The sequence below is a fragment of the Eleutherodactylus coqui genome, chromosome 3, assembly GCF_035609145.1.
Source record: "Eleutherodactylus coqui strain aEleCoq1 chromosome 3, aEleCoq1.hap1, whole genome shotgun sequence".
Classification (NCBI taxonomy): Eukaryota; Metazoa; Chordata; class Amphibia; order Anura; family Eleutherodactylidae; genus Eleutherodactylus; species Eleutherodactylus coqui.
In genome coordinates, this window is record NC_089839.1 from 90920744 (window position 1) to 90948163 (window position 27420).

General features: G+C 45.2%; 1 protein-coding gene across 1 annotated transcript; it reads left to right on the forward strand.

The window, feature by feature from the left end:
* The first annotated feature begins 3464 nt into the window (after positions 1-3464).
* Positions 3465-26548, forward strand: LOC136620847 (ADP-dependent glucokinase-like). Its single transcript, XM_066595870.1, has 6 exons — positions 3465-3950; positions 17954-18113; positions 19349-19539; positions 21368-21464; positions 23565-23701; positions 25322-26548. Exons 1-6 carry the CDS (start codon positions 3767-3769, stop codon positions 25987-25989), a joined length of 1437 nt encoding a protein of 478 aa, XP_066451967.1. The 5' UTR covers positions 3465-3766; the 3' UTR covers positions 25990-26548.
* The last annotated feature ends 872 nt before the right edge of the window (positions 26549-27420 follow it).

Consider the following 27420-nt stretch of genomic DNA (forward strand, 5'->3'; position numbering starts at 1 on the left):
CGTCTGTGCATTTTTCCGCACAGAATAGAACATGCTGCGATTCTCCCCTGCGAGCGGAAAATCGCAGTTGATTTTCGCTTGTGGGCAGGGGAGAACCATTTAACACAGCATGTCTAAACTAATTTCAGTGACTGAATTTACAGTTTGCAGGCCTGCTTATTGTGCACTTTAGGTATGTGGCATCATTTCAAAGAAAATCACTGCATAGAGCTTTACAGGCTTGTAAACTCCGGGCCCTTCTCACCCTGTCTTATCGGTGTACAGATAAAGTGTGGACTACTTTATGGCTCCTGTAGTTAAATAAACAGGTGCGTCAGCTGCTTTACTACAAATACCAGGTGTTGTACTGTCAATGCATCCAGCTCTGCTTCATTATAACATATACATTAATCAGATTACTCTCTAATCTTTAACAAATCCACCTCAAAATAACATTACTGCTCTCAACATTGTGCATTTAAAGGGAACCTGTTGCCACCCATGAGCAGCATAAACTAAGTCCTGGTGTCCACAGGCCAATTCTGAGGAGTCCGGGATGTATTTTGTCTTCTCACCTGGCTCCCCTTGCGCACACTGTCAGCTGTGGAAGTCAGCGCCAGCGGACATCTCTGCAGTTGTTTGCTCTCAGTGTCTGACTGGGGTGCCCAGGGCCCACCTGTCAAACTGATTCCGGGGGCCACTGTGCAGCTACATGCAAATATTCCTGATCGACATTCACAAATCCCTCACCATTGCATTCTCTATATACTTTAATAGAAAGGTGGCTGCTTTTGTCTACAGCCCTGTTTGCACTGAATCATATAGAGAACGCAGCGGCCAAGAATTCAATGGACTCTCATTTACCCAATATGTGCAAATCCTGTGGCAGTTTGGGTGGATAGCTGAGCCCCCCCCCCCCCCCCCCTCCCTCTCAGGGCTTCTACCCACTAGCTTTTTTTTAACACTGTGATATTGCTGCGTTTTTTTCAATGGGACTTTCTGATGTTAAAATCGCATCACACAAAAAAAAAAAAAAAAAAATCGCAAAAGCACAAACTTGCGATTTTTGTGCAATTTTAACATTAGTAGGTCCCATTGAAAAAAATGCAGCGATATCGCAATGTTTAAAAAAAACGCTAGTGGGTAGAAGCCCTTAGTGTGAATGTTCACACACAGCAAAAATGTCGCGGATGTTTGGTCACAGAATTCGAGTTGAAATTTTGAAGCAATGTACAATACAAGTGAACGGGTTAACAAACCTCAATTATAGCTGAAAATATTCCCCAGTGGAAGCAGGCGGGGTCTACAGCCGGGAAATGCCAATGTTCACCATGGAATTCATTCAATACAAGTGAGTTCTGCGGTGAAAATCGGTTTTCTCATCCCATTGAAAACAATGGGCAATGTGTTCCAAGGAACACGAAAAAAAGGACATGCAGCGATTCTCGCAAACGCACAAATCTCTCGCCAGTTTCTCGACCGTGTGAAACGGGCCTAGCAAAATTCAGGTGTACTGAAGCATACCGGCCACATTAGGGCCAGCGTCACACGAGCGTATATGTATTTGTCTGCGCATTTGTAGAATGAGCGTTGTGTACTTCCACGCGTTAAGTGCGTTTCTTACCGTACTTTTTGTGCCATTGAAATGGCCAACTAGTGTAATGAGTTCAAACTGTGTTCTTTTCCAGCGCAAATGTGGCCAAAAACAGCATGCAGCGGGTTTTGTGTGCGACGCAATTGTGCACGCAAAATATGTGCTTGTGCATGAACCCACTGAACTCAATGGACGCTATTTTCTGCAGATTGTGTGCACAAAATTTTTGAGCACAAATACGTCGGTGTGACACAGGCCTGAGGCCACCGCCGAGAGAATCCTCGCGGGAATATGAACCCTTCTTGTTAACGAGCAGTACAGGGGTTTTTTTTAAATGTTTATCTTTTTCCTGCACCGCGATGCAGTGTGGGAAATAATCGCGGCACGTTCTAACTTTTTGTGTTCCTTGGAATGTATTTCCCCTCGTTCTCAATGGGACGGGTAAACACATCTCGCGGCGTGTGATGTACACGCGGGTGCGATTTGAAGCTTCCCAATGAAAAGCCGTGTCCCAAGTGTAGTGAAGTGATGGGGCGCATTATTACACAGGAACGCCTCGCATCCGCGCGTACATCGGACGTTCACAAGTGCGATACCAGGCCGAGTTTCACGTCCCGATATTACACCTGGTCGAGTGTAGGAAGCCTAAGGCTGGGTTCCAACGGGATGGAAATCCCGCAGCTTGGGCGCACCGAAAATCCGCAAGATTTCCGCAGGAGAGCCGCAGCTTCAAAATCCGTGTCATTTCGCCGCCGGTTTTGGAGCGGTTCAGCCGCTGGCATTCCGTTGTGGCTTTCTCTCCCCATAGAGAGGAGTGAGGCCACAACGGGGAAAAAAAAATTGACATGCTGCGGCTGTCAATCCCGCGCCGCATCGCCGGTTCCGCCCAGCTTTGCCGCGCCCCGTGTGGATGAGCTTTGTACAACCTCGTCCACATGGCTGGCTAATCCCGGGATTAGGAGCCGCGGGCGGATTTGCTGCACAGGAATTTCTGCGGCAGATCCGTCCCGTGTGAACCCAGCCGCGGGTGCATTCATATGGTGTATGCATATTTCGGTCCATGAATACGCAGTGAATTGACCAGACGAAGTACGCCGCTGCCGCACGTTTTTCTGCCTCGCGGCAGTCTCTCTACACAAGTACGTACGCAGTATATTTAATACACACTTGTTCTGCCGTTGATTTTGTGCGTAAATACAGTTTTTAATGGGCTATTATGATGCATAATTCACATGATAGGCTGCGCATTTCTTCACGCGACCAAAAGTCGCGGCTGTGAACAAGCCCATTGAAATCCACAGTCCCCATTCACTACGTATTACGCTCGTACTTATGTGAAAGCGCCCGTAGAGCGTATTTCCCGTCCGTGTATTTCCCCAGAAGCCCCGTCCCATTATCACCAATATGGCCGGTCACCCCGTCGCTTTTTTCCACACAAATCGATGATCTGTGTGAAAAAAAAATGGCAGCAGCTGAACAAGAATCGGCGATCGGACGCCTAGCACCTGCGGCGACCGCACTGTGCACGGATTATAACGTACGGCAATGGGATGACTCTGTAAATGCAGAGAAATGACCCCTCCTCACAGCCCTCCATATCCGAGAGCCTCGTCAGGCACATAAAGAGTTGCATCGCTGTAGGGGTAGTGCCCCTGCAAGAGGTGCTGCAGCAGCTGAGCCCTGACAAGGCATACCAAGCTGTGTAACGTGGCAGCCCTGTGAGCCCCATACCCCTCCATGACAGGAGCCGCTCCTCCCCCACAACGTGTCACACAATGCCGGCAGGCAGGGAGGACAATACACGGGGATGGAGGCCAGATGAGACGTGGGCGGTGGCGCCCTCCTCAGCTGGAGGAGGAGGAGTAACACCGTGTCTCTAGGCTGTGGCTTCCGTGTTTCCTCAGCAGCCCTCCCACCGCCGAGGCCCGGGCCGGGGAGCAGCCGGCACACGGCGGACGGTGACAGCTACCTGCTGACAGGAAAAGGGCGGGAAGTCGCTGAGGTAGTGAGGGGCTTCAGTGCTTGTCATGCGCGCTGTGCCCAGCAGGAGGCGCTGTCACATGTAATGCAGCCGTGGGAAGTTTGTGCTCAGCACCTGCACGACCAGGAGGTGTTACCTGAGTGCAGAGCTGTGTAGTGTGTGCTGCCCTGCCAGGAGTGCTAGTAGTGGAGGTGCTGACTCAGGCTTCCCTCATGGCTGCCCCCAAGCTGCTGGTTCTTCCCCTCCTCTCCCTGCTTGCCTTACTCCTGGCTTACTGGCTCCGCCATGTGGATAAGGATAACCTCCAGGAGCGGCTGGACACCGTGCTGACCTCCCTGCTGCGGGCTGAAGAGAAGGTTGGCTTGGACGTGCGGCGCCCTCCCCGTATAGCGATCGGTGGGTATCACCTGTGTAGTCACTGGGGGTCTGGATACATGCGGACATGGGTTTTGGGTTGTGTACCGATGGGCTTACCTATATATTATGCAGTGTGCTGATGTAACGTTGCGTAGCGCTATGGTGGCGCACATCTGCGCTGGCGCCACAGAATGCTGGATAAAACCGTGCGGCGTGCTGCATTGTTCCATCCAGGGAAATCTCTAAGATGCAAGGAGCCCATTATAGGCAGTGGCGTCTGTTCAGGTCCAGCGTCTGGGGGTTCCGGTAACTTTGTTACGTGACTTATCATGGACCGGCCGTTTTTCCAAATGTTGGTTTTCCAGCGCCATTGCTAGGCGGTGACGTGGAATCCGCATCCTGTCCATGATGGTAATTGCGGACCGGCCGCAGGTCGGACAACTTCCGTTGACTTCAATGGAAGCCGCGCAAAAATAGAGCACGCTGCGATTTTATTTTTTTCCCTCTGCTGGAAAACTCTATTTCCGCAGCATGCTATGAACGGTATTTCCTGCGGATCCGCGGTGCTGATGCCAGCCACAGAATTCCGCAATGCAGATCTCTTCATGTGCAAGCAGCCTCACGATGGAGGTAGAGAAGAATATGTCCTCGCTATTCGCATGGGTGTATTTCCCACCCCGGTCCGGTCTGTGTTTTTGACGGACCCGTTAGCCGATTAGACTATTCACACAGTCCGTCTGAAAAAGTTGCAGCGTGTTGTATCCTGGTCCGTATTAGTATGTCCGTGGGATTCGGGAGCACACAGATGAGCAGGCTGCCCCCCAGAATCTTGGGTGCCACTTGCCTACGCCATTGTGAATAGCCCTGACAGCTGCTTGTGCTCCGTGAAAAGGTTGCGCTCATCTGTGGACTGTGTGACACAAATTGTGCCCAAGAATCTTCCGTGCGACTTGCATACGCCATTGTGAATAGCCTGAACAGTTCCGTGAATAGGATGCAGGCAATTGCTATTCATGCAGTTTTCCTGAATAACTCATTTACGTTCGTAAATGCTTAAACACTTTTAAAGTGAATGATTGCCTGAAGCAGCATGACTAGAAGTCGCCTTTGTCCAGTTCACAGACCACGGGATGATAGAAGTTCCTTTTAGGGCTCCTCCACATAGACTGTTCTATTCAGCACCTTTAAACGCTTGAGAGGGGGGAAAAAACGGATATCTAGTATACATCCACACAGGACATCATTTCAGAAGCTAAAAATCACAGCAGACTTTGGCGCAAAACCACTTGCAGCGTTTGGTGTGGATTTCATGATCTTACCTAAAGGAATGAAATCCATGGTGTAAATCCACAACATAAAGTGACATGTTGCATGTTTAAAGTCCACTCTGCGGCTGGTTTACGCTGCGTGCGCACTTCAGCTGTAGAAAGTCAGCAGTGCTTACAATAGATGTGGATGTACTGTTGGGGTGCGTTCACACCACAGAGTTCACCAAGGAATCTTCAGAGTGAATTCTTAAAAAAAAAAAAAAAAGTCAAAATCCGAGCTTTCCGCTTCAACTTTTGGCGTGGATTTGCGCATTTTTTTTAAAGACAGCATTCACATGGACAATTCTGCTAAGGGTCCGCATATCGATACAGATCTGCACTAAAAACTGTCGAAATTCACACAATTTAGAGCGGATTTCACAGTTTTTTGCCGCAGAATTGCAGCACATTTCAACCTTTCAATTGAAGGAACAAATTGTGCTGCAGGTCGGTGCCGATGGTGTGAAATGTATATATTTCTAATGCAGACCTTAGATCCGCACTGATCCACTATGTGTGAGCACTCTTACAGCTTTTACACAAGCCTAATCATTGTGCATTTCTCAATGTAAAATGTAGCGTAATCGACCTGCAGAAAGAATTCTGCTCCAAACCTCCATGTCTGGATGCGGATTTTGATGGAAAATTCCTGGCAGAATTGAAACAGTTTTTTGTTTCCACATCAAAATCTGCACAGATGATGTGGACTTTGGTGCAGAATTTACCGCCTCTTGCGGTGTGTAATGTGTCCTGATTGTGCTTGTGTGAAAGAGCCCTTGAGGCGGTTTCACATCTGCGTTGAATTTCCGTCACAGATCCGGCTGAAAATGCCAGAAGAACAGGAGTTGCATGCGGTGCTTTTTCTTTCATCTGAAGCAGACTGATCCCATTATAGTCAATGCAGTCCGCCCAGCGCTGTTCGATTCTGTCCAGAGACGGATCCGTTGGGTCGTGGGGAATCCCTTTTCCTGCTCCCTAAATGGAGCAGAGAAGCGGAATCCCCGGCGTAGATGTGAGAGCACCCTCAGTGCTTCTCAAGTGGTTTTAGTGACATTTTTATTCTTTTAACATTTGCAACATTCCTGTTTTTCCGATGCTTCGTCAAGTCTCAGGCCTCCTCACACACTTTTTTTCAGTGTTTAGCGCTGCCCTTTCAGCACAGTGCTAACGCTATCAGAAGCTCCACTTGTTTTCAATGAAGCCTCTCAGACAGCCGCTCAATTGTGGTAATTTTTTGAGCGGAGTCTGTTCTGTTTTTGGGCATTCAATGATGAGGAGGGCTAAAAGCCAGAGTTGGTCGCAGCATTGTTGCGGTCGAGAACAAAAGTTAAAAAATGGCAAAGCGCTGCAGTTTAAATCGCGGCGCTCTCAGCAACGCCTGTGTTAGGGAACCCTTATAGAGAAACATTCTAAAAAGCGCCAGAAATAATGCCACGAAGTCTGCTTGAGTTTGCAGACTTTTTAATCATTTACTATAGACTTTAATGCTTTTTCATTAAATTATTAATTTATTTGTAATACTACTTTTCTCATTTGAGAAACGTATGCCACCATATTTGTTTAAACTGTATGAAACCAACATCTGAGATGCCCAGACAATGCCGTACCCTGTTCCCAGGGAAGAGACACTTGTGACTGGTTTCCTTGTCCCTATAATAGTGCTCTGCCACCTCCCTAACAGGAGGAGTCTGGGTTACCCATTTCTTAGAATCAGTGGTACCCCGTCTCACCTAGCAAACATTAGTAGTACCAACTAGTAATCATTAGGAAATTATAGTTCAAGTGTTTCTGGTGGCGCCACGCAGCGCTGCTACATGCACGTCACACCCACAGCTCTGCTACATTGCTTTTGCATATGAGCTGCATGTGATTTATGAACTTCAGCTGCTCGCTGAGGAGACATGTTCGCTTGTAGCTTTCGCATATCTGCTGCATGAGATTTACAAACTTCAGCTGGTGGCTGAGGTGAAATTGTGGCTCGTCGCTGTGTCATGTAAGCTGCATTAGCTTCACTGCAGCATTGAACCCCCTGTGGTGACATGTTTGCACGATAGCGACTGTTTGTTTCACCACTGGACAAAGGTTGACCATTAGATGAAGGCTGGACTGGTGTTGGCGGCATTAGCACTTGAGATGACAAGATTATACGTTCAGGAGACTGAAGATAGTGGTGAAGGACTATGCTTCAATGTTGTTGGTCAGTAGGCACCGCCAGCTATGTATGTGTACATTTGTGAGGGGTCATTTATTGGAGTCTCCACTCAGGTGTCCAGCTGTCTCTCAACATACAAACTGCCAGACTGAGTACTGCTGTATCCATAGCAACTGAGGGCACGGGAATTTGTGGGGTATGTAGTCTGCCCATAATCCCTCATTTAGCTCAGACCATGTGACTGATCACATGATGGTGACATCATCACAAGTCCTGTCAGCACACCAGCTATGTATGTGTAAATTTGTGAGGTGTCATTTATTAGTCTCCACACAGGTGTGCAGATGTCTCACAACCAGGTACAAACTACCACACTAAGTACTGCTGCATTCATAGCAACTGGGGACGCAGTCTGTCCATAATTCCTCATTCAGTGCAGGAGGAGGATAAAGGACCTGTGATGATGTCACCATCATGTGATTAGGGGGTGGAGCTAAGAGCCAGTAATTGACATCACGAGAGCTGTCAGGCTCTGCATGTAACTCACACATCACACACACGGATTGAAGGACAAGTGGGCGTTAGCACTTTGACAAATGGGTTACACTGACTGCACAGCTTAAGGCTGCGCTCACACAACCGTATTGTAGTAGGCTGCATAAAAAATTGCAGCCCTTTACCTGCATATGGCGTTGCATGTCCCTGCGTATTGTCGCGTGCATTTTTGCACACATAAGCCGGCATTTGTACAGCGTATTTTATGTGCACGAAAATAAACACAAACAGCGAATTGTCTGCTGGTCTCTGTAGTAATCTGAGCAATTGGGGTCACAAATTACAGATAAGGCCTGCATAGAGTAATAAGTCTGCCCATATCAAAAGTAGCCATGGCTTGTCTGCGGAAACTGGAGGCCATGGCATACAACAGGTTGGATGGGTGTGGTGGTCCCTACACGCTATCCTGCACTGTCCACCTACAATTTCTTGGTTTCCTTTTTTTTTTTCTTTAATACTACCTTCTCCCGTCTCCTAGCAACATTCGTAAAAAGAGAGGGGAAAAAAATACGCAAATACGGACTGCATTCCAAACGCAACCATAGAGAACAATGGAGCTCTTACGCACGAAAAATACAACATGCTGTGTTCTTGTGGTTTTTTTCACACACGTAACATACGCAATAAATGTACGCAAGTGTGAGTGGAACAATGAATATCAACATACTTTTATTGACTCCATTTACTGCATAAAACGCAATCCAAATAAGTTGGTGTCAGCCCGGCCTCATGCTGTACCAGCGAACTAGATATGTGCGTTTTGTTTTTTTTTTTGTAAAGTCTCATCAACACATTGCAGAACTTCTTAGTACATAAATTGCGCTGTGGCGTTGATTTCGTAATAGTGTCTTATTAATTCAGTATACCATAAATATCCCCAATGGTGGGAGAAACACCCCCCACCCCCCAAGGAAAACCAGTCATTTTTGCGGCTGCAGGAAAGAGAACGGCGTATGGATGCGGCAACCAAGAGAACCCAATATACATGGAGAGTGCCCACATTGAGCCACATCATCTAGGCTCAGTTTATGCTCCTGATTGATACATCAGATGTATCAATAGACTTTAAAAGCTCAATGCAGGCCACAAAAGGGTCCTTTTGATGTACATAGGGGTGGTTGGAAGTGACCCCCTCATCTTAATTTTTAAAAAATCTTTTCTTCCTTCGGTTTTGGACTAACAAATTGCAACACGTCTGTATTACAGATCCGTATGTCATCAATATTTGATCTGTTTTTGCCTCTGTATACTCTACTGTCTGCTTACTGTAAATTGAGGCGGATGGACCGGAATGATTCCCGACCCGTTTCGCCTCCATTCACTAGTGTCACTCGTTCCTATGTAAAAGCACTGGAATGACCTGTTGGGCATAGATGTTCTGTGTAAAAGGGCCCTTAGAAAATCCTACCTACCTGGTCTTTCCTCTGGGTCTTATCCAGTGACCGCAGAATCCCCGACACCCCTGCAGCCTCTCCAGGTATGATAGATTATCCTGGTTGAAAATTCATGACCCGATGGTCAACTGGTTTCCAATGCTATTAGTGGGTGGGGAACCCACTGTCTAACCATGTGTGTTCCTGCAAATACCCCACTTAGGGAGTATTGGCCCTCATCTTGATTCGTTGAAAAAACAATAATCCGTCTGACTTTTTGTGCTAGACCTGGCGTGATGATTTCTGTCCTGTGGCCATTTTCCCTCGGATTTCATACACTTTGCTTGCAAATTATTGTAACGGAGGCCGTTTGTGTAAGGATGCCTTCACACTTGCAATTAAATTGCGCTGAAAATGAAACTAAAGATTTACAATTTGCGACGTCTTCACTCGTGCGATGTTGCAAGGTTTGAAAATCGCAGCATGTCCTATCTTTCTGCGTTTTGTGATGCAAGAATCACTGATGCTCACAAATCACCTGAACAAAGCTGAGATTTTTGCCACAATTTTCTTGCGGCCATATCGCGATCGCTGGTGTGAAGGAGCCCTCGGGCACAATAGTTCTGTTTAGGATGTCTTGAATTGCGTTCCTGTTTTTGACATTTTTGCGTTTGTTTCAGGCCCGTATGGATAAGTCCTGCACAATGATGTGTCTATGGAGGAGTTAATATATACTTTTCTTCTTTGCCCTAAGGGCCCAGAGGCTCTTTATAGAGGAGATGGGGGGGGGGGGAGAAGATAGTGTCATGTTACAGCCAGCACAGTGTCAAGTGTCACGCCCTTGCTACTGTGGGTTCTATCCTGACTAGCTAGGGTTAATATCTCCTGTGCTAACTAGTTCAGCTTAATTAGTCCTGCAGCTGTTAGCTGAGGTAGTCGCTGGTGATTGACAGTTCTGTTAGCTCTGATCTTGGACCTGTCCTCGTGTAAGTAGTAGGGTCGTCCCTTTCAGGACGGGTGCTCAGCTGCTAGGTGGGTTCTGTCAGAGGGGTTCAGAGTGCCCCGCTCTGATCGCTACTTCTTGTTTTTATTTGCTCCTGTGTAGCAAGCAAACATGTCAGCCCTGATTGCTCCAGTACTCAGTCATCTCAGGGTTTTGTGAGCAGTCCAGGACGAATCTAACATACAGGAGACCTGACTGTTAATTGTCACTGGGCCAACGCCAATAAACCATGTCATCAGTTCTTGCTCTTCGGGTTTAGTGTGTTTCTTAGTATCACTTCATTTCCATATGAACTCCCAGTTTTTCAGTAATTGCAGCTCATAAGGGCCACAAATGTGGTTTAGGCTAAAAAAAGACTGCGTGTTACACAATCATTAGTCTTTAAACTTGATTGCTCATTGACTCAGCAAATCACATGGACAGTGATTAAGATTGTAGCCACACCGAAATAATGAAAAACAGCGGGCAAATCCTGAACACTTGATAGGTACTCTCACAACATGTGACTTGGGTGCAATCACTTGCGCACACCATCCACTCAGGTTGCAAATTGATCATAAATGGCACCACAGAATACTCGCTGCCACCATCCCTGGTAAAGGGACGGGTATAAATGCGCGCACACAAACGCATTGCTCTGCCCCAATCAAAGGTTTAACACCACCGACGGCTTAGAGTCAGAACTACAAGTCCCGTGCTTATCAAAGTGTTTAGACTTTAATGGAAAAAAAATGCAGAGCTTATAAAAAAAAAGGATAAAAAGACCAAATAAAATGACATACAATAAATGCAAAATAGTTTTGAAATTGGCGAAAAAGACAGAAACCTAAACTTACAGTTCTTAACATCTGTTTCCCTCTAGGCTGGGATGAAAACTGAAACATATTTCAACTCAGCTGACCTCTAAAATATGAACATATTTTTATTGTCCCACACATTTTTAAAGTTCCCAGTCCCTGTCTGAGATTGCAGAACTGTCCATCAGTTTATTAAGCAAATCCCTGGATTAGGACTGGACAGTGAGGTAATGAGGGAGAAATACAATGACTATTAAGCCTCCGTCTTCCTGTACTTCCTTCCTCCAGCTGGTGGTGGGAATGCTGGATTTAGACCAGCAAATGACCTTCTCCAGAAGGCAATATTTGGCAGTCATGGGTAAATGTGGTGACTTGAATGACTTTTATGGATAGACAATAGATTGTGTGTCCCCAGAGGTGTGGTGATAGTATTTCTGACGTGTTCACACTTGTTAGCTGTTCCGCAGCCATGGTATCAAAAGTTTACCAAGAATGGATGAACCATAGACAGTCATCCGACAGAAGATCACACAGCGGCAGGCCACATGTGATTAATCCTGGAGGCAAGCGTTTGGTGACGTGTCTGATATCTTAGCAGCGATGTGCCATAGTGGACCTGCTGACCCAGCTGTGCAACAGTGGAGAAGTTGTACAAATTTCCACAGTGACCACATGGCATAAGTTGCCTGTTGGAGTTCAATAGGCGTACAGGCCCAAGAAAGACGTCAATTGACCTTGGACACAAAGCAGAAGATTGTCTGGAGTGATATATCCCTTTTCTTGCAGAACTGTATGGGTGGGTGAGACTAGGTCTGCTGTAAACAGCATGAGACCATTTCCTGTGGTGGCACTGTTGGGGTTTAACAAACTGGTTGTGGCGGTGTCATGGTCTAGGGAGCATTTTCTGGTATGGCCTAGGACCATTGGTCGTCATACAACAATCTTTGAAGGGCGAATGCTACAGGGACCTGTTAGCTGACCATCTGCACCCATATCTTCATGAAGTCTTCCTCAACCACAGTGTCATCTTAAAATAGGACAACGCTCCATGCCATCGAGCTCTAATCACTAGAGTGGTTGTAGGAATTCTCCACGTGGACTTGCAGGATTGTAAACCCATTCAACATGTTTGGGATAGGGCTGTATGAACTGCACCAACTGATGGATCTGCCCCAGCGGGTGTGAGTTGAGTATAGAGGACAGTCTCCACCATGTAGAATCTGTTCCCCGATGTCTGAAAGACGTGATCGTCCAAAACGGTGGACCAACCCGTAGATGTTTCTAATGCAGTGATCGTTCGGTCTATATTGTCATCATCTTAACCATTAGAACTGGCACACAGATCTTGTTGCAGCTCAGCTGTAGGAGACTTTTTAAGTTGTCTGATCAGAGTATTTTTATGTAATGTGAATGCAAACTGTACATACAGTAACTTAAAGGAGATGTCCCGCGCCGAAACGGGGTTTTTTTTTTTTAAACCCCCCCCCCCCCGTTCGGCGCGAGACAACCCCGATGCAGGGGTTAAAAAAACCACCCGCACAGCGCTTACCTGAATCCCGGCGGTCCGGCGTCTTCATACTCACCTGCTGAAGATGGCCGCCGGGATCCTCTGTCTTCATGGACCGCAGGGCTTCTGTGCGGTCCATTGCCGATTCCAGCCTCCTGATTGGCTGGAATCGGCACGTGACGGGGCGGAGCTACACGGAGCCCCATAGAGAAGAGGAGAAGACCCGGACTGCGCAAGCGCGGCTAATTTGGCCATCGGAGGGCGAAAATTAGTCGGCACCATGGAGACGAGGATGCTAGCAACGGAGCAGGTAAGTATAAAACTTTTTATAACTTCTGTATGGCTCATAATTAATGCACAATGTACATTACAAAGTGCATTATTATGGCCATGCAGAAGTGTATAGACCCACTTGCTGCCTCGGGACAACCCCTTTAAACTTTAAGGGATATCCGTCTGTGAAGTTAGGAAGCATAAGCGATTGTCACTTTCACCCAAGCAGGTGAAATCTATTCACAATCGGTGCACTGGAGAGACAGCAAGACAACCCCAAAAAAAGGAAATGGGTTTTGCAGGTTGTGGCCACAGACAATTACTCTTATTATCCTTCCGGACAGATTCTTCTCTAGTTTTGAAAATGTCCTTTTCACTTGGTAGCATAAGGCGGTTCCTGCAGCCAAATTGCGTTGCACAGGTAATTCTGTTCCTCCTGATTGGCTTATTCATGTTCCATCACAAGGAGGAGGTTTACTCTGGCTTCCAGCATAGTCTCAAGAGCATGGATCAGATATAGGACATAGTTCATTACGCAAGGAGAGCTGGATATGGCCATAGAAAGGCATCAGCCCGGCATTAAAACTAGGATCTGCTCCTTTTGTGAGGAGGAACAGGAGCATTGCCAGGGCCCTACAAAAATGACCTCCAGTAGGCTACTGGTCTACATATTTCTGAACAGCTTGTCCAAAACTGACTCCAAGAGAGCCCAAAGTACTGTAGTGGGACCTGTGCTCGCAGCCAGCACTGTACAGTGTTACTGGCATTCACCAGGGTCAGGAGGGGTGTCGTGTCTCCTTTAGGAGAGCACCCAAAAAGTGTGTGGAGACACCTAGGGGGTCAGTGGGTAGGGGGATGGCATAGTCTCTTCCTAAGAAAAGCACCCAAAAGGGTTGTGGTGACACCTAGAAGGTGGGTGAGGAGACTTATAAGGCCATGCAAGCTCCGCTGGGTACTTTATTCAAATAAGGAAGATGGAATAACTACCTCTGTAGCACCAGCATCCTGGGTCTCTCACTAGCTAAACCAGAAACCTACTGTACACTGATGAGCAAACACCCCTGAAACAGCTGTCTGTACATGGTTTTCTGGCTTGGTTTCCTATTCCCAATCATTGTTATAAAGCTCTGTATAAAGGGTCTGTCATTGATATGAAGGAATGCTGCCATCCAATAGGTGTCGCTGCAGAGGTAGTAATTCCATCTTTGCATAAATTATGCAGCGGAGCTTGCATGGCCTTATAAGTCTCCACACTCACATTCTCGGTGTCCCCACACCCCTTTTGCGAGAGACTATGCCATCCCCCTACCCACTCATGGTATTAGTGTATCTTGTCTTCACCGGAACTATGGGTGGAGACCTGGGATTGTGAAGTGGAATTAGTCAACGCCCACAGCTGACGATTGGCTACCTGGACGGAGGGTGAAGAAAGCAGCTGACAGCCGGCAGAGGACAGAGACAGTGACGGGAACTGGCAAGGTAACAGTGGAATGGAGGGTGAAGAAAGCGCCTGATGGGGGTTGGGGAGCTCTGACAGCCGGCAGGTTATGGGGACAGAAACATCGGGGCCAGCAAGGTAGCAGTGCGGCTACCTTCAGTGACGGTAGCACGCATTACAGCTGATTTGGGAGGTCGTGGGGGGTGACTGTAAGTGCACGTATGCCGCGGGTTACGGTCAGTCTGGGTCCTAGTCCCAGGCGCCCAGTACAGTGACGAAGCGCAGCACCCGAGCGGGTTACAGGTTTTGTCAGCCCGGTCCTCGGCACACCAGCAGATCTCATCTCTGCTGTCACAGTCCCTGGCGCCTTGGTATGTGTCCTGTCACGGCTCCGCAGTCAGTCTCCCTGCCGACCTCCCCTCTGTTCTCTGGCTCCGCTGTCACTCTCCTCCCCGCTGACCTCCGAACGATGGATGGCCGGCCAGCAAGTAACAGTGGGGACAGGACAGCTGAGACCAGGAGCCAATCGGTAGCTATGGGTGTGACGGGGATGGGGGGGTGTTCAGCTAAGGCCGGTCCGCCCCTAGCTGCTGGTGGAGAAAAGATACACCAGTACCCCCACTCACCCCCTTGGTGTCTCCAGACACTTTGTGGGTGCTCTCTTTAAGGAGTCACGACACCCAAAAAGTGTCTGACCTCCTGACCCACATCCCAAGCCTCTCACCAGCTAATCCAGAAACCTACAGTACACTGATGAGGGACAAACACCCCAAAACAGCTGTCTGTGTATGGTTTTCTCTCTTGGATTCCTATTCCTAATCATTGTTATAAAGACCTGTATAAAGGGTCTGATGTTGATATGAAGGAAAGCTGCCATCCAATACTTGGCATTCACCAGAGAATACTAGAATTGGCAGGTTTGCCATTGTTACACCATTCTCATCACGGATGAGAGCAGGTTCAAACTGCTCATGTGACAGACCTAGGAGTCTGGAGATGATGGAGGCCATCAAAATCCTGTGTGGTTTCAGCGCTCAGTTAATTTTTGAGTAGTTCAATTTTCTGGTTTGCCAATAAAGTATCCCTTCTATAATTCTAGTATTTACCAACACAGTGCTGTTGATGGAGATGCATAGTAGCCCCCTTTACAACTTCTTAGCTACAACATGAGTGACATTATGGAATGTAGACTGTTGTGTCAGTCGGTTATTCATGAATTTTGTGTATAACAGGCAGCCTGCTAGTCCTCTTCTAGGACCTACAATACTAGATGGTTTTCCTCATGGAAGCTTAGGGTAGAAGAACAAGCTGCCCAGATATTTCATGTATAAACGTCTCCTATATACTCTTGATTCTGATTCTAATTCAGTCTGACATCCCAAGGAGTTGGTGGTCCATGTGCCAAATGAGGACACCCTGGCTGTATTGGTAACAGTAGACCTACACAATTAAACAACTGAGATAAAGATGTGTTACAAATGCTGAGGTTGAACAAGGTCACTGCATTACTAGTCTTCTGTTGATTGAAGGTCCAGTCATTCGATGCTTTGTTGCTTTAGGAATTTATATCAGAGTCAACTGAGTACAATATGTGACCCGACAGCTACAGCTTTGCTGTATTACATTTTGGCCACACCATGCAGACAATAGATTAGGCTTATTAGTAATTTGTATGGGGTCACTTGCCTCCTTTTTATAGCTACTTTATCAGTTATGGCTGGGGCTTGTAGCTCTACAAAATCTAAGATTACACAGATCATGGTACATATGATTCAGTGTCTGGGAACCCAAGCAGCATATCCCACCACTACTTCCAGTTTTGTCAGTAGCCAGGCCTTCTCAGCACTTCACGTGGGTGCGATCTTGAGGTGTTGATATACTTCCCAACCCTCAATGCTGCACTTGTCACACCCGAACAGTCCTATCTGCCCCAAAAATACACGCCGACACTACTGAAAGTTTTATTGTAATACCCATAAGATTCCTAAACATTTATAACCTATTGGGGTACACCGTCACTCACTGTGCACCAGACGTCAGTTAATACAGCCAGTTCTTCAGTCACTATTGCTCTGAACTTTAAAAGTTTTTAAGCTTTTAAGAAATAAATAATTGTGCAGGGCTTATAAAAAGTCACAAAACAATAAGTACATGTGTAAAAGCAAAAAAAAATTGTTACAAAATAGACTAACGGCCCTATAACTAATTGCATCCGAGCACAAGGGACTTGGAAGTATCTAGACAGTTCTAACAATTCTTGCTTTGAGCGGGGGGGGGGGGGAGGGGGGGTTGGACCCGATGACCCTGGAGGTCCTACCAGTCTGATTCCAAGTTAGATTGTTCTTGCCTCTGGTTTCTGACAACAGTCTTTGCCGTTATCATAATCCTCTTCCTGACCATGTGATAGGGCGGGCTTGTTACATGCAGGATCACACAGTTTTAAACACCTAATTCTTATTTTAGTCATTTTCCATTAGGAAGCTCCTAGGGCGAAACGATGACCATCATTTTTCAGAGCACTTTTTTTTTTTTTTTCCAGTCTATAAACTATTAAACATGGTGGATAAACATTTAACTGTAGCTGATATTAAATTCTGGACTTCCCAGAGACCCCTGCCCCTGGTGCTCAGGACCTATGAAGCCGCTAAATTCCTCAAGCACAACCATATCATTGCAGTTATCAAAAATGAATTTTTGCCGTTGGGATTCTTAAATTATTTCAATTGTGCAAAACATATCTGTTTAGGCCTGCTGAGACTCTAGATAGTGTCTGCCCACAGGCCGCCTTCTTTCGTCCACTATTTACAAATTCTTTACATGTCTATGGGGGACATTTCCATACCCTTTGCATGCATTGATGATGAGCAGGCCTACGGTATACTTGTACACACAAAACTAGTTTTAGACAATGGTCACATTGTCTTAAGCCCCATTTACATGCAAAGATGATCGCTCAAAATTCGTCAGAAACTGACCATTTTGAGCGATCATTTTGCATTTGCTATTAATGGGCTAATCAGCCCATTAGTATCTAACTAGCTTCATTTGCATGTATTTAGAGAACAGCGAGTGGTCAGTTCTCTAAATACATCTTTGTTCTGCGGCGGGCTGTTGGCTGCATACAGTGCTATCAGCGCTGCCCGCAGAGAACACAGCATGCCGTCCCTGTTATCAGGAATGAGGTTTTTATGATAACTTGAAGTCAGCACTGAACAAAACGTGCACGATGGGTGCACATTTACATGCAACGGCTATCACAAAAGCTGTTGTTTGGACAACTTTTGATCGATAATCGTTGCGTGTAAATGGGGCTTTAGGTGGAACAGAACACACAGGAACTGATATATAGTGAAATTGACATATAAACCTCTGTATTTGAACCTCATATAGTGAAACTTTAAATCTGTGGCAGAATCTGGACATATTTTATGAAATCCATACAGGATAAGGCGCAGCACACAAGGCAGTACACCGTTCATAACAGTCAATAAAATGAGCTTACAGCTCCAACTGGTTATACAAGTCGGCTTTAGCTTCTTGTCTTCTTAAATGTTTAGTTTCTTGCAATAAATTAGTTTTATTTTTTAGAAATATATCTCTGAACAACTTTTTATTTATTTTTTTTCCCCCTGTGCAGGTTTTGGAGGTTGCCTTGATATCATAGTAGATGGAGTGGCATTGATGCAGGAGGCAGCTATAGAGCCGAGCTACAAGCAAGTCCACCACAACTTTATTGAGACAGAGACCCAACTAGCTGAGAGCTTTGCCTACTTTTTTCCTCCAGGCGCTGCTTCAGAGTAAGCCTATGTTATACTAATACACAATGTGAATACAGTTTGGAGCTACTGGGCTAAATGTCTCATAAATTTCAAATTCGTCATAGCTACCTTTTGGAGACTTAGTAACTTATAGATTGCTGTTTGTGGCAATCTACCGTTGGTGACCTTTAGGCAGTCTATGGCCTCTGGACTGGCTGTAGGAAAGCTGCCTGGCATTTTAATTGCCTGTGGTAAACTTTTATTATTCTGTTTTTACACTCCATATTATCTTAGGTCTTCTAACCTATATAATCTTTGCCAGTGAATAACAGAGTATAAATATCTGACCCAACCACTCTATTGAAACCGCCCTAACTAGTGTCGCCAACGATCTAACTACAAAAGCCTCTAAACATTACTCTCTGCTCCTCCTTCTAGAACTGTCCTCAACACAGTCAACCCCTCACTTCTAGTACCTCTTTCTTCCTTTAGCATCACAGTCTTGGCCCTCACTGACCAAACATTAGTGTGTCCCACCTAAACATCATCTCCTCACCTAGTCTCCTCTCTGTTGGTTTCCACAAACACTAGGTCCTAAGTCCCCCTTTTGTTTTCCACCTACATCTTTCGCCTTGGAGAGCTTATAGAATCCCTTTCAGTTCTATATTTTTGCTGATGATGCTCAAATCTACCTCTTTGGCCCATATGTTACCTCTCTATCTGGAATGTCTTTTGGCTATATCCTCCTCCTTTTCTTGCTTTCTAAAACTCAGCATGGAGATAAATGAACTCATCATCTTTCCTCATCTCGCTCAATAACCCATCCTACCTACCAATCACTGTATACTTCCCCAGTCTCACTGGTCCACATCTCAATGTAACATTTTATTCTGCTGTGTCCTTTAAACCATATGTACAAGCGCTAGCCACCTCTTGTCAAAAACCTCTTTGTAGATATCTTTCCCCAGCTTTGAGTCAACAAAAATGCTAATGCATGCCCTCATCCTCTCCCACCTAGGCTACCTCAACATCCTTTTTGTGTGCTCCCATCCAATGCTCTTCCCACCCCTTGCAGTACATTCTAAATTCTGCTGATCTAGTATTACATTCTGGCCACTTCAATGAATGGTCAACCACATAATAAATGTACAGGCCATGTCTGTCGGAATTAAAGCTCTCTACCTTGCCTAATAAAAGTTGGTTCCCTTAATGGTTTTGTTTTTCATAAGACAACTTTTTTTTTTTAACTAATTTTTATATCTTGTTATGAACAGACGATACGTCTCCAACGATACCTTGTTTAGAAAACTAGTAAATGCATCAAAAAGACTATCAGAAATGCGCTGGGCTCTTGGCGGGAATGCTCCAGTCATGGCCAATCGCTTAGCTGCCGAAGGATGTGATGTCCTCCTTGGGGGCCGTCTGAGTACGGAAGAAATTAGTGTGTTATCTGACCGCATCACAGGTAAGATCCAGTGATGGTTAATCCACACAAACCATGCCGTGATAATTGTCAAGAACAGAATACAGAGTATGCAAAAAGAAAAAAGGCTCTGAGAGCTCGTAGGTCTTTTATCCATTAAAACAGTCAAATGTAGGTCTTGACAAAAATGTGACCGGAGCCTTAAAGTGAATGTTCTCCTTTGATTACCATTTTTCTGTGTTATCCTAATAGGTCTAATATTACATAATGAGTAATTTTGCAATATAATTTCCATATAGTTGGGTGATACTAAGAAGCTTACATATATCTCCTATTAGACTGAATCACTCAGTATGCATGAATCTTCCCTAGAGTAGCCTACATCACCAGTTGTCCATGGGTTGCTTGTGGTATTGTAGCTCGGCTCCATTGTACTGAATGGAGCTGCCATACCATACACAGCTTTATTGACCACCTTGTACTGTCTTGGGAAAAGGCAGCTATGTTTTTTGATCTTGAGCAGCCTTTCTAATAATGGCAGATCCCATCAGAGGAAAAGAGAATGAGGTGTGGGATCTCAACATGCCTAATCAATTCCTCCCAGAAAACACAGTTGCCAGTGTCTGGCAGCGACTTATCACTCTACACTACACAAGTATGTATGTTTACGGAGCAGATAAGATATGTGTTGGCCAAGCTTTTATATGCTTTTGTGTAGAACCAGCATTGGACATGTCAAGATATATGGGTTATGAAAAAAATAACTTATTTTCCACATTTAGAATTTTCCATTTAGGTCTTTAATATTAACCTTCATAAAGGGTTATCTACTCTTTGACTTGATGACTTATCGTCAGGATTAGGTCATCAATAGTTGCCCTGCCAATAAACTTATTTGCTGGTGTGCTACCAGTGTGTACAGAGGTGATAGCTCTGTACACGTGGCAGTGGCCTGGGTTGGTATTGCAGTCACGGTTACGATTAAATGTAACGGGTGTGTGGGTTGGGTGCCTGTCTGTATATAGAAGATAAGAATCAAACCTCAGTAGTTGATATCTTTTTAATGGCCAACTGGAAAGTTAGTGACATAGTTTTTAAGACTGCCTGGCTCTTAGTTGACCATGCTATTCTTTCCTGTGCAAATGCCAGAAACAAACAGAACCCTTCTCAAATGGAGACACTACTAATCCCTGATTCAGCGATAGAAGTCTGTGGTTCCATCCAGACTTCTATACGAATCTTTTTTGGTGATCCAGATGGAACCTGAGAATACTGGAAGAAATGAGATCTGAACAGGCTCTAAAGGCCTATTTACATGACCGACACTCGTCCCTGTGCCTCGGCGCTCCTGTGCTCCTGCACAGCTGGCTGGGTCACAGAGCGGCCAGCAGGGGGGCGAGGCAGTGCAGGAGATTTCTCTCCTTTCGCTCCCCTCCCCCCCTCCATTCACATAACACAGCGGCCGTTCGCTACTGAGCGTCCACTGTTTAAACTGAACGATGAGCTTCATTGCTCGTTTTTTTTTTTTTGTTTTTTTTTATGCTGCATCGCTCATAGTGCAGTTTACACAGCGACCATTTAGTAGCAAAAGGCTGCTGTGTTATGTGAATGGAGGGGGGCGGGGGAGCGAGAGGAGAGAAATCTCCTGCACTGCCCTGCTGGCTGCTCCATGTGCGAACCAGCTGTGCTAGCTCCCGTGCAGGGGGACAGAGACACAGGGACGAGTGTCGGGCATCGTTTGCCCGAAACTTGTCCTGTGTAAATGGGCCTTAAGCTGCCTACTACTGCTATATAGTGTGGATTTTCAATCTACAAGGAATGCATCGTGTAGTAACTGTGCTGACATCTGGGTGTTGCTTCTCTTTTGCAGTTGCTGGTGAGCCTATAACAGATGCTGACATTCACCTCATAATGGAATATCCAACTGGAGCTAAATGGGGAAATTATGTTTCACGTCGTGCCAACAGGTGACCAGTTTATTGTGCAATCAACAAAAAATGTTAGTAGTATAGTGTAAGATCTGCAATCCAGGACCTGATTGGTGACAGAAAATTGTTTAAAACTTAGTCCTTTGAACGAGCGAGTGACGTTACTGTTAGCTTGTAGGCTCCCAGGTAGCCTGTTTATATAGGCAGGTACATTGTTGGCTCGTTCAAGCAACTTCACTGCTAATTAAGCTTGAGACTTAACCATAATTTTGGATTTAGGGTTTCCTAGGGGGTTTTCTCTTTGGTTTTTAATGGCGTCACCTGCTGGCTAGAGCCAGTACTGCGGTACTGGACATGCTGCAGAGGCCCCTGCCAACAGAGCGGCCAGTAATATACAGTTAGAATACCCTGCTGGATGTCTTCCGACATCGGAAGCTGTACAGCCTTCAATCAGAATGTCTTTAGACGTCAGACAGTGGATTGAAAAGGGTTAATGGCTGGAAGTTGCCCGTTCACACTATTTTTAGTGCAGTATAGCCACGGTCACTCGACTATACTCCGCTGAAACCACTCTCTTCTGAATGAGGCCTTAGTGACTGAGGGACTGAACAAGCGCTGTTTAAACTGAACAATAAGTGAATGAGTCAACAAGGATTTGTATGTCTGCATAAAATGAGTGACAACCGAAAAAAGTGAACGATAGTTTGGTTATTGGCTCGCATTTAGATCCAATACTGTTCACTTTCGCTCTAAAAGCACCTATTAGGCCGATTTTTGCACAGGCGGGAAACTTGCTTGCATATGAAGTCCGTTCCTTTTGAATAGAGTCATACACATGGGCAACGTTCTCCCTCGCAGCATCGTGGCACGTTCTATATATAATTTTTTGTGTGTGTTCCTCAGAGAGCCTTGCTCATTGATTTCAATGGGACCTTAAATACACCTCATGGCTCTCGCATGCCGTGTGATATGTTTCCCATTAATTTCAATGAGAAAAACTTGTGATCTTCTATCGCACATGAAACTCATGTGACAGGATCGTAATTTCACAGAAGCGATGCATGGAGTGTTTTGCCTGCAAATCAGCTCACATTTGCAAGTAAAGCGCACAAGTTTCTCAGCCCGATATAGTCCATCTGCAGCTGGCCTTGCTCGTAAGGATGGAGAACCCCTTATTAAGTACTCTATTAATTTCTTTGTGAAACTGTTTGTTTTTAGTATTTTTAGTTTTTTGGGAATTTTTTTGTAAGACTGCAGTTGATATTCACCCTGCGTAAAGGCTGGTTTCATGCCTTCAAGTCTTTATCTTGCAAAAGTACTTAGGTTTTTTTGGCATTTGTTTGCTGAAAGCCAGAAGTAAAATCTAAATATGAGAAAAGGTTTGGTACTGTGTTAGCCAGTAGAGCAAAATGTGATTGTTCTCAGCAAGAGAAACAAAGTAATCTTGTAGATATGATGCCTTTTAATGGCTAACAAAAAGACATAATGTTACAGCGAGCTTCTGAACCTACTTGGAGTTCTTCCTCAGGCTTATGGAATAGATCTGAAGAAACATGCATTTATATATACGTACATATGAAACAACACAGACATGGTGTGATTAAATTTGCACAAAAAAAAAAAATTTCACCAGAACAGGTTGGGTAGAGAATAGAGATGAGCGAACGTACTCGGCCACGCCCCTTTTTCACTCGAGCACCGCGATTTTCGAGTAATTCTCTACTCGAGTGAAACGATTCGGGGGGGATGCAGAGGGGAGTGGGGGGGAGAGTTAGAGAGAGCTCCCCCCTGTTCCCCAATGCTACCCCCCGCTCCACCACGCCATCCCCCGCCCCCCGAATCTTTGCACTCGAGTAGCCAGGTACTCGAAAATAGCGATGCTCGATCGAGTAATTACTCGAAACGAGTACGTTCGCTCATCTCTAGTAGAGAAGTAAAATCTGAAATGCCCTACAGACATCCAGCTGTGTGTTTTGTAGTGATGAGCTTTGTTTTTGGGGTCCATGGCATTATTTACAAAACACATCAATAGCATTTCTTCTAGTGGGTACAAATAGTCACTAAAGGGACATTCTATAAAGAATTTAATTGGAGGTTTTATTAACGTGTGTATGGCTTGTCATGATTTATCATTTGCAGGTACATAGTACACAGCGATTCACACAATCCAATGATCGACTCCCTGGAAGATTTTAAATCCCAACTGGAAGCATTTAAACCAGATCTCCTCGTGATTGGAGGGTTACAGATGATGGACAGTTTTCCCTTTAAAACAGGTGAGATTGTGAAACTGATAGATTCTGTAATCTGGAATATTCTGGCAGCGCCTTTACAAATGATGGCTCACCTCAAACTTGCTGCAAAGCCACCATATCTGGACCCGGCCTAATTACATAAAGTTTTATTTTGAAAGGAAGTAGGAAAAAGAGTTTGCAAACAAACAAAATGCAAGACTTGGTAAAATTAAGACTCCCAGACATTAGACCCCAAAATTGATAGACTGCATGCAGCAAAATTAATTCCGCCATCAGACCCAAATATAAGTTCAAATTACCTCAAAAGTAAATATAATTGCGGCCAGAACTTCACCATCTCGCCAATAGCAATCGCGTCTTATCCAATCATACGTATGCTGATTGCAGCAGAAGTTAGATGGTAGTGCTGAGTAATGGCTATACTACCCCACTCTTTTCTGGTGGGCAGTGTCAAGGGTGGTACTTCTAGCAGACTCCCAGTGTGCGGCACATCTGCTAGAATCTCCTTAAAAAAAAAAAAGTTCTGGATTGCTGCACTATATAAATGTAATGCAGTAAAGCCTCGTTTACACGAGTGTGGATTTGCACGTACATAGGCATGTGCAAAACTGCATGTCCACACACGTGTCAAAACACACGTGAATCACGCTCCATACCCATTGTTTTCAGTGGGGCCGCTGACACCAGCCGTGGCCCCATTGAAACCAATGGAATGCTGGCATCCCCTGCAGTGATTTTTGGAGAAGGGCTTTAACCATAAGCCCTTCCCTGAAAATGAACCCTAGCTTGTGTAAAGAAAAATATACTGCGTGTGTGTATGTGTATATATGTATATGTATGTGTATGTGTGTGTGTGTGTATATGTATGTATGTGTGTGTATATGTATATGTATATGTATATGTATATATATATATATATATATATATATATATATATATATATATATATATATATATATATATATATATATATATATATATATATATATATATATATATATATATATATATGTGTGTGTGTGTATAGACAGACAGAGACACACACACACACACCTCTCCGCTGTTGTCGGGACTCAGGCGCATGTTCCCTGCTTTGTCCCCGGCACTGTAATGAAGCTCTTTCAGCAGGCGGGGATTTAAAATGCTCGCCTGCTGAAAGGGCAGTGTCTGATTGGCTGAGCGCAGAGCCAATCATTGAATGACAGCTGAGCGCTGCCAGTGATTGGTCACAGCGCTCAGCACAGGCAGCACTCTGCCATTCATTGAATTCACTGTGAGCGCCATAATGCCAGGAGTTCAGGATCATGAAGCTGTAGCAGTCACCTGATTTCCTATGACCTCGTTTGTCACAACAGTCACTGGGATCACAGCGGGGCTGCAGTGCCTGATCCTGGCGGCAGCAAATTAGTACGTATGGTTCACTTATTATAATACAGGGAGTCCTATTGAAGCAGGCTTGTTCAGTAGCCGGACAACCTTTTTAATATTTGTATTCCAATTATTTGAGAATGTCGAACGGTAGGTCCTGGAGAACAGTATATAATATGATAAAAGGGTTTGTTTCCCCATAGATATCATATATGTATATTGAATGATTCCTTTGTAACTTTAAATTTCTTATTGTTTACTTTTCTCATCTAGGCCAACGTGAAGCCAGACTTAAAGCACTTCAAGAAATGTTGTTTTCCGTGGATCAGAAGATAGGTTGCCATTTTGAGATGGCCTCTTTTGTAGAGCAGGATCTGATGAGGGATTTACTAGAGTATGTCATTCCTTACTCTGATTCCTTGGGTATGAATGAGCAGGAGCTTCCTAATTTGCTGAGTCTTATTAAAGGAGGAAACATTACAGTCTTATCGGACCCGTACCCTCGTGTGGCTTCCATCCTGGACCAAATGCGGGAGCTGTACCAGTTACTTAGATCCCAAGAACCTAAGAGTGGTCAGAGAGTCCTGACCCGACTACATGTCCATACTTTAGCTTTTCAAGCCATGATGGTGACCAAAGGATCTATGTGGAAGAATACAATGTCTGCTACAGCAAAGGCGTCCCTGACAGCCAATAGACATGTGTGTGGATCTGCCCGGATTGACACACGCAAAGCCAAACTTATCATGGATGACTCTTTCTCTGTCAGCCGTGAAGTGGGCAGTCAGAGAATACCTTTCAAAGAAAGCCGTCCTGTATCTTGTTGGGAAGAGGAGACTTTTGAGATTTGTCTAGCGCCTGTTTTGGTCTGTACTGAAGTATTCCAAACCGCAGGTGGAGGAGACAATATCTCCGCTGCAGGACTTGTGTTGCAAATTTAAAGCTATTCTATATGTACTCGTTGACTGACCAATGTTCCATGACTGGATAGCTATATTTCAGATTCTGTGGTACATTTGACAGAAACTGACATAATCTGAGCCATATTCTTATTCTTGTTTCCTTACAGAACTCGATGGAGGTTGTCTTCCCAAATAAGAGTTTAACCCATTCTACCTGCGCTTCAGGATAAACTCATGCCTGCAGGAATATATGACTTCACACATCAAAGCTTGTCATTTACAAACTTTGGCATATATGCATGAGTAGAGGAGTTTTTCCTGAAATGTAGGGGATCTGGGATTAAATATATGACATGGAGTTCTTTAGGAAGAAGTCACCAATGTGAACAGATCCTACATGTTTTATGTACGTTACGTTTCTTGTGTAGTAGTTTTATTTTCTTCTATTTAATGTTGCATTCCTTATGGTTTGTCTTGGAATCTTTCCACTAAATTCTGGACCATTTTATTCGTTTTATTTCTGTTTCCTATATGTGGACCAAGCTCGTAATATTGACAAACCTTATAGATACTCAATAGAAGCTGATTCTGACCAAAAGTGAAAGTCTTGTTTTTTTTGATGGGGGGTGGGTAACCTATAAGTTTGTATCTGCATTAGATCCGTTTTTGGCGAGGACCCTCCAATCTCAGTGATTGTTGAGGATTATTCAGCACTTTGTCTACAACCCTGATCTTGCCAGCAAGATACAGATACTCCCCTACTTGCGAACAGATTCCATTCCAGGAGCCTGTTTGCAAGTACATTTGTTCGTATGTCCGAACAAATGGTTGTATGGAGGGGATCGCGGGTGGATGCCGCTCCATACAATGTCAGGTGCCGGCTGTTCTTACAGCCGGCACCAGTTCAGATGAGCAGCACTGCTCGTTGGAGCTGTTAACACTTTAAATGCTGCTGTCAGAATAGACAGCGGTATTTAAAGCGTTAAGAGTTACGATAAGCGGCGCGGCTCGTCGGAAATGCTGCTGCCGGGTGTCCGCTGTAAGAACAGCCTGCAACTGACGTTCAGGGGTCCTGTACAGTGTCCCGCGATAAGATCGCGGGACGCTGTGCGGTTGATAGGCAGCCGGGAGCCTTCTGAAAGGCCCCAGGGCTGCCTATGCAGAGCCCCTATCAAGCGCACGGCTTGATAGCCGCTCTGCATAGGCAGCCCTAGGACCTTACAGAAAGCCCCCAGCTGCCTATCAACCGCACAGCGTCCCATGATCTGACCGGACAGGCTTGATAGAAACCTGTCTGGTCCCTGCGCGGAATGATGTAATGCCATATCATCACATCATACTGTGCAGGACAGATTGGTCGTATCTTGCGAAGTTCGTAACTTGAACGTTCACAAGTAGGGGACTATCTGTATCTGGTCTGTTGATCAGGGGAAAAAGACAGTGAGGGGCTTTTTCATTCCTGAAAAAAGT

What these genes read in the sequence shown, in the direction of transcription:
- LOC136620847 (XM_066595870.1), top strand. Translation starts at nt 3,767, where the DNA reads ATGGCTGCCCCCAAGCTGCTGGTTCTTCCCCTCCTCTCCCTGCTTGCC. An exon ending in CCCTCCCCGTATAGCGATCG is followed by an intron (nt 3,951 to 17,953) that starts GTGGGTATCACC and finishes CCCCCTGTGCAG; the next exon opens with GTTTTGGAGGTTGCCTTGAT. An exon ending in CCTCCAGGCGCTGCTTCAGA is followed by an intron (nt 18,114 to 19,348) that starts GTAAGCCTATGT and finishes TGTTATGAACAG; the next exon opens with ACGATACGTCTCCAACGATA.